This window comes from Oratosquilla oratoria, chromosome 26 (genome assembly GCF_046742065.1).
Source record: "Oratosquilla oratoria isolate Oo_2021 chromosome 26, ASM4674206v1, whole genome shotgun sequence".
NCBI lineage: Eukaryota > Metazoa > Arthropoda > Malacostraca > Stomatopoda > Squillidae > Oratosquilla > Oratosquilla oratoria.
In genome coordinates, this window is record NC_134802.1 from 46,778,796 (window position 1) to 46,786,621 (window position 7,826).

The following is a 7,826-nucleotide window of genomic DNA, read 5'->3' on the forward strand; positions in this document are numbered from 1 at the left end:
TATACATATATATATATATATATACATATATATATATATATATATATATATATATATATACATATATATTATGGGAGAAAGCATACGCTGGACTCGACGTTCGTCAATTTATTCCGACGTTTCGAACCCTGTCCGGGGTTCGTCTTCAGGGTAATACAGTGGTAGCAATGGAAATGTACATAAATAAGAGGAATTTGGTACACTGGGAATAAATTGACGAACGTCGAGTCCAGCGTATGCTTTCTCCCATAATAATGGTTCCTGGACTCCAGCTATTTACGAATACATATATGTATATACATATATTTACATATACATATACACATATATATATATATATAGATATGTATACATATACATATATATATATACACTATATATATACATATATATATGTATACACGCATATATATATATATATATATATATATATATATATATATATGTGTGTGTGTGTGTGTGTGTGTGTGTGTGTGTGTGTGTGTGTGTGTGTGCAGAGAGAGGGAAACAGATAGATAATTACTTTAATCTTGTTACTTTATATTACCACAAACTTTTACTACCATATATTACCATAATATTACCACTATATAATATCATTACATTATATATGATAGTTATTGTTGGCGCCACTTTCTAGGTTATCATTACCACTATTATCAATACTATTTCTGTGTAATATCATTATTACCAGGAACGAGAAAGAGGACCTCGGGGACAGGTAAGGAAAGGTGGAAGAGTAGGAGTGTCCAAGAGGGAAGGGGAGGGGAAGGGGAGGGGAAGGAGAGGGTAAGGGGAGGGTAAGGGGAGGGGAAGAGGAGGGGAAGGGGAGGGGAAAGGGAGGGGAAGGGGAGGGGAAAGGGAGGGGAAGGGGAATAGGTGAAGAAGGGGTGGGGGGAGGGGAATAGGTGAAGAAGGGGTGGGGGGAAATTAAACGTGTCGTCGTTCTAAGAAGAATTTTATTTTCCTTCGGGGACTTCCCAACCGGCTGAGAGAAAAAAAAAAAAAAAAAAAAAAAAAAAAATGCTCGATTCACGGGCACACCCTGCGCTTCTCTCTCTCTCTCTTTTTTTTTTTTTTTGTCGCAGCAGCAGCGATAGCCCCATATGAGTCAGTTGACAATTTTCCTGTAAATCATTGCTGTGCTGGCACCAAATTGAGTCTTTCAGTATCATTTATAATTGGACGATTGTTTCTTCGTTTTTATCCATCACGGTTCCCCCTTTGTGAATTCCATACTTCCTTTTGTAAACTCCATAACCATCACCACCCTATCCCCAACTTCGGCAGAATGATCATGTTGCGCGACCCAGATGTCATGGGCAAAAACAGTTACGTTATGCGGAAGTGGCATGCATGCGCAGAGCCAAGCAAAACACGTATTGGCCGCCTTGAGCAGAAGGTTCCAAGACCTCTTAAAGTTAACAGTTCGACCTCTGATCGCAGGATTTGGTGTAAAATGAAAGAGACCTGCATGAAGTAAAATTAGTAGATAACCTCTCACTTAAGATAAAGTTAGTTCCTTTTCTTATCTGAGATTGTAGCATTCTATCTGTATTATGATGAATTTAACTGTATATTCTGTACATTGTGTATACAAATTTCATGTAGACTAGGCAGTGTTAACCGTGACGGAATGTAGATAGTTAATTCATTCAGCTGAATAGAATTGCCTGGGGGCAGGTAGAATGGACAACGAAAGTATCAGAATACAATAATGAAATTAGTAAATAAACTGCATCATATGATTCCAGATAATCACCATTCTTCCGACGATGGTTCCTGATGAGAACATAAGAACATAAGAATAAAGGAGACTGCAAGAGACCACAAGGCCTACACTAGGCAGCTCCGTATCCATCACCACCTGTCGTCCCCATCCATAAAGTTGTCTAATCGTTTTTTAAAGCAACTGATAGTTTCAGCGCTTACTACATGGTTACTAAGTTTATTCCATTCACCGGCCACCCTATTAATGAACCAATTCTTGCCTATTTCCTTCTTAAATCTAAATCTAAATAGAACAAATAAGATTTAATATTTTTATTATGTATACACTACACAGTTTACATTCTTTAGTCACTAGAATCAAGTACATGTCTATTCCATTTTGTACATTCTGTTGGTAAGCCAATTCTTGGCTATTTCCATCTTGAATGTAAATTTGTCCGAAGTGGGATGAAACAGCGGCAAAGTTTTTTTTTTCTTGACATTGAACTTCCACTAAGCCGACGACCAGAGCGGACACCGGCGTGCCTCCCAAAGTCTCTTTTCACCATGTGTAGGACGTTGATCTGCTGGGCACTTCTCCTCTCCGTGGGATGTTGCAAATCTACAGTGCCAGGTACGTTCTTTAAAATCTATGGCTACTTTTACGGTTGAGCGTTACTTTCGTTTGTCTCATCCCTTAACCCGTTTTCTTTTATATAAAGAAGTGTATTGGGGAGGACCAAATTATTTTCTGACTACAGAGTTTGAATGCACTATTTTATTCGTGTGGAATTGTTTCTGTGTCACCGCCTGAAATTAGATGAGACGTTGTGATATCGAAAAGTGGAAGTAAGTCATTAGAAAGACTGGGTCAATTAGGGGACTCATTCCTTCAAGGCTGACACTCCAGATGTAGTTGAAGGACCTGGCAGATTTTGAAAATGGGGAACAGTGAGATAATTCTCTGATTATTACAGGCATGTACCCATCATGCCTGTAATAGTGGTAGGGGGTTAGTCATCAGTTATTAACTCTTCATATGTAAAAACGTGTAAGAAATGTAGCTTAAGTTGATAGAGATATATTCTGGGCCCAGTCTGGAAACAGAGCGTCAGCCCCTCAGGGCTGCACCTCCTGATGTAAGTAAAAGGGTTGACGGGTTTTGAAAATAAGCAGACCCGTTTTTATCTATATAAAAAAAAAAAAAAACGCAAACAGGTACCTGTCATTTGTTCCTCCTAAACGCACACAACACAGACAACAGTCCTAAGTCTTTTCCTACATAGACCTATCAGTGTCTAAGAGCCGTTGCTGGTTGGTTTTGGGGCTGCGGGTATCCAGCCAATTCAACTCGAACTACCAATTATCATCGGGTTTGGAGCACAGAAAGATAGTGAATTACTCCAGCAATAAATTTAACAAAAATATTGATACAAATATTGCAAATCGATAACAGAATACTTATACAACAAGGTGACATGACACTGCAATACAGGTGTATGGAAAAAAATCTGAACGCTGTTCTAGAACCCGTTTCTCTAGTTGCAAACTGCATGAATAGGTCGACCCCGAATCGTCTCCTCAATGTCTTGCATGCCTCGAGGGTGAATAATCTTCGTCCACCCATGAGGATGTCCAAATATATAAGGAGGACGAGAAGGCGCTGGTAACTTCATTCTTGCTCGGACAAACAGAGGGCATACATCAGGACTCTTGTCACCATGTGCAGATCGCTGATTGCTGCCACCACACTTTTGCTCCTCTTTGTAGGATGTCACCAAGGATTTGCATACAAAGGTACGTTTTTTTAGATATTTAAGTATTTTAGCAGATGCGCGTTCTTTTCTCTCCTCAGCTGAATGTATATTTCACCATGAAAAAATCAAATCCCTTTCGTACCAATTTTATTTTGGAGATTTGTTATTGCTATCACCGGGCGTTATTGGTAATCTATTTGATATCTCATAAGAAATAGCGGAGGAAATGCAGTTGAAACAGACGAAGAAGTCTTGGGTGTGGTTTGAAAACCGGAGATCTAATGGAGGTGAGGATGTTGCCATGTTTTAAAGAAAAACGGTAGGGAGTAGATTCTCTCTGACGTACATCTCGCTATTGGGAGGCTCGAGAACCCCTTGCCAGCTGTTATTGTGAAACTCACAACAGCTTTATACAAAGCAGTCTATTAATTTCTTAGGTTTAGACTAACCGGAGAGAAATATTAAAGTCAGTCCCTCCGAATAAACAGTAATAGAAACCAGTGGCTTGGAACGCTGCCATTTTTTTTTTTTTGGACTCTGACGAGCTTGACTGGATCTCTGCCTTGCCGCACGCACATTTACCTCTTGTGAGCTGCTTCACTGATGCACGTATGCATACTTCATCTCTGATGAATTTTTATCAAGTTTATTTAGATTACCCCTTATTCAAAAGCGGCTTGTCTCGGCTGGCCATCATGCCATAGTGTATTTTGGACAACCACCATCTCTAAGGTGAACTTTAGGGTAGACTCCAGTCCATGGGGTATCGTCTCTTCTTCCATAAAGACTTGACCAGGATTCACCCAGACTTACCAGGGTATGTCTAGGTATAAGGATAGTTTGTGCATGTAGGTGTTAGATAGCTTCCCATAAACAGAATCTTAACAATTTCTTGCTTCTTTCTCCAAAGGCTGTCCTCAGGGTTATGCCCTGATTGAAGAATATTGCTTCAGCGTGTCCGTCGATTACCTGAAAGATAAAAAAACGTACATCTACGGAGAAGCTCAGTCACTGTGTAAGAATTCCCTTCCCACATCGACAAGCCAAAGGTGGGACATTTTCTGTTTTGAACGCATTTCATGTCCATTTCTGAAATTTCTAAAATTCGTGTGCCTGGGGGCAGTTTTTGTGTTGAATTCAAATCACTGTTAATTTTCTTTTTTCTATCAGGCGTGGTTTTTAAATATGGTAATAAAATTGCACATTTGTATTATCCATTCATAAATAAGGCCCATGGTGCCTTTGAAATCCTTTTCAAAACAAAGAAATGTATGATTTTAGACCTCATGAACATCAAGATGAAAACAATGTATATATATATATATATATAATATATATTTCTGGAAAAGATTCTAGCTCTTCAACCTAGAACCTGGAAGTCTGGAGTGCCCATTATATAAATTGTTGATTAGATCATTAAAATATATTTGATTTAGAAAATGCGGCTCAATTGATCAGTTAACATGAAATATTGGATTCATATATTTTACTTGGACTAATTGTAGCACCTTGTCACCAGACCCACTGTCATTCAATGCATATACATTATGAAACATGAGACTTATTGATCCACTGTCGGAGAATGAGATAAGATGGACAGAAATTCTGTATATTTCGACCACTACCTGTGGTTCTCTTCATTCTGCTGAAGAGGATCACAGATATTGTTCGAAATATACATATTTTCTGTCCATCTTATCTCATTCTCCGACAGTGGGTCAGTAAGTCTCATTTTACAAATGTGCTACTACAATTTTAAAATATGGCATTTGAGTATGCTGGACGACGAACAATTCTTGAAAAAATATTTGAATTCAACTTGTAAAAATACATGTGTTTATTTTCTTTGACATAGAATCTTTGATACGTAATGTATATTTACATTTTTTTTATAAAAAAAAAAGATAATTAGGAATTACTTGGTGTCACTTTTTCCTGATGTGCCAAGAAATTCCTCACCATGCAACAAAATTTACATCACAATACTTTTATTCATCAACTGGAATATCTTAAGTTGACATATGCGGTTTGCTGCAACTGAAGATAAATCATGACGTGTTGCTTGAATTGTTATCCCCTCTGGCTTCACCTAGTGTCTGGACGGTGGACCTTGTCGAGCTTGACGACAGCGAAAAGTTAGAAGCTCTTGGCAGACACATTTTTGATGATTTTCTAGGTAAGATTCCATATCTTCCGTTTATTTACTTACTTATTACTTTTAGATGAATATTTTATACATTTTAGTATGTTCTTGTCTTTATTAGGTACACGTCTCTTTGGTGCCTGCATGATATATATCTACTTCAGCTGGGGAAGAACCCCTACGACACATAAGGCGAAAGTTCTTACGAGACCTCGGTAGGTTGGAGAGGCTGCGAGTTGGAGGAGATTCAAAACAAGTTTTACTCTTCTTTTGCAGAGGATATGTCTGGCCTCGCTTTCTGGGTGGGTGGCGAGTATGTGAACGGCGCCTGGAGGTGGGTGGATGGATCAAAGATCAACCTCAGGTCCCTCATGTGAGTAGTGTCGATGGAACATATTGAAACAGTTTGATCAGAATAGATGATTAGCCCATCAACACGAAGTCATGTTCACTGCCATATGATTGTCTCTTATTAGTCTGAACAAAAACTGTAAATATAAGGTAGTCATCATAGCAAAGGGGTTAATTAAGGGATTAAGTGGGAGGGTCTCGCTCCTCACTTATCCTTGAAAATCCGATGGGGCATAATCTAGATGAATATATTGAAGAGATTTTTTGATGTCCGTAACCATGACTTACCCTTTCTAAAGGTGTACTGAAACTCTACTTTTCTTCCAGCTTCATTCCTGGTGAACCCCGAGTCAATGGAACTAACACAGCTTTATATATTACTCCGCAGCAGCACAAACGCCTTTATGCCATAGACCGTACAAAGACGACTGTTTTACCATCATATGTTTGCGAAGCCAAAGAGAAATAGTACTTTGGGTGTTCAGAGCTCCAGATATTCTTTCCTCCTCCTCCTCCCAGGGCAGTTCTTCCCATCTTGGTTCTCATAGATCCTGCATTTGCAGAATCTTGTTTCTTGTAATCATGGAGGTCATTTCAACGTTGATATTATCTGGCATCCAGTAACAACAACTCATTCTTAATCTGCAGACCCTCTAAGAAGCTGTTATAAACCCAAGTCTCTCTAAGACTTCTAGGTGGGAACCAGTGTTCTGGGGGATCAGGGAAGGTGGACAGTAAACGGAGAGCAACAGTATGATGGATGGAGGATAAGATCACTTGGGTTCGATGACTTTGTCATTGGTGTGGCTTTCGATAACATGTATACATGTTACAAAAATGAAATAAAATGTGCAAATCATGTATTGGGTGTCTTATTTGTTTTCATCTATTGAGAACAGAATGTGTGTAATTTGATTTATCGTTGATCTAGCGAAAGTCAAAGACTTCTCTTAGGTCCTTAATAATCATTCCTTCCATCATTTAAAAATTTCTTATAATTCTTACCTCATGTTCGTCCCCTCTCCTTCTCTTCTTCCTATCTGTAACAATGACCAAAACAAAAAGGCAAGAGTAAAAAAAAAAAAAAATAATAATAAAAAAAAAAAAAAAAAAACAGGGATGGAAGATATGGACACAAGAACAGGTAAGAGAGGAGACGACGATGACGATTTACAAGTAGCAAAATATGCAGGCGTGAGACGATGTATGTTATGATGAAGTTAACTGTATATTCTGTACAATGTGTATACATATTTCATGTAGACTTGGCAGTGTTAACCGTGACGGAATGTAGATAGTTAATTCATTCAGCTGAATAGAATTGCCTGGGGGCAGGTTGAATGGACAACGAAAGTATCGGAACACAATAATGGAATCAGTAAATAAACTGCGTAATATGATTCCAGATAATCACCATTCTTCTGACGATGGTTTCTTGTATAAATAGAAGAAATGAGATGTAATAATTTCATTTTGTGTTTCCAGGAGTATAACCTCATAAACGTACACTATAAAGTTTACTTTCTTTAATCACTAGAATCAAGTACATGTCTATTCCATTCGTTACGCTCTGTTGTTAAGCCGATTCTTGCCTATTTCCATCTTGAATGTAAATTTGTCCAAAGTGAGATGAATCAGCGGCAATTTTTTTTTTGACATTGACCTTCCACTAATCCGACGACCATTTTTTTTTTTTTTTTTTTTGACATTGACCTTCCACTAAGAAGACGACCAGAGCGGACACCGGCGTGCCTCCCAAAGTCTCTTTTCACCATGTGTAGGTCGTTGACTGCTGCTGGTGCGCTTCTCTCCGTGGGATGTTGTTAATCTACTCAACACATTAAGATCTATGGCTACTTTTACTT

General features: G+C 38.5%; 1 protein-coding gene across 1 annotated transcript; it reads left to right on the forward strand.

Moving 5' to 3' along the window:
* Positions 1-3,350: 3,350 nt before the first annotated feature.
* On the forward strand, positions 3,351-6,822 carry LOC143039528 (uncharacterized). The gene is made up of 5 exons (XM_076209689.1): positions 3,351-3,507; positions 4,378-4,516; positions 5,561-5,643; positions 5,887-5,983; positions 6,289-6,822. The coding sequence occupies exons 1-5, from the start codon at positions 3,432-3,434 to the stop codon at positions 6,428-6,430; spliced, it is 537 nt and encodes a 178-aa protein (XP_076065804.1). The 5' UTR covers positions 3,351-3,431; the 3' UTR covers positions 6,431-6,822.
* The last annotated feature ends 1,004 nt before the right edge of the window (positions 6,823-7,826 follow it).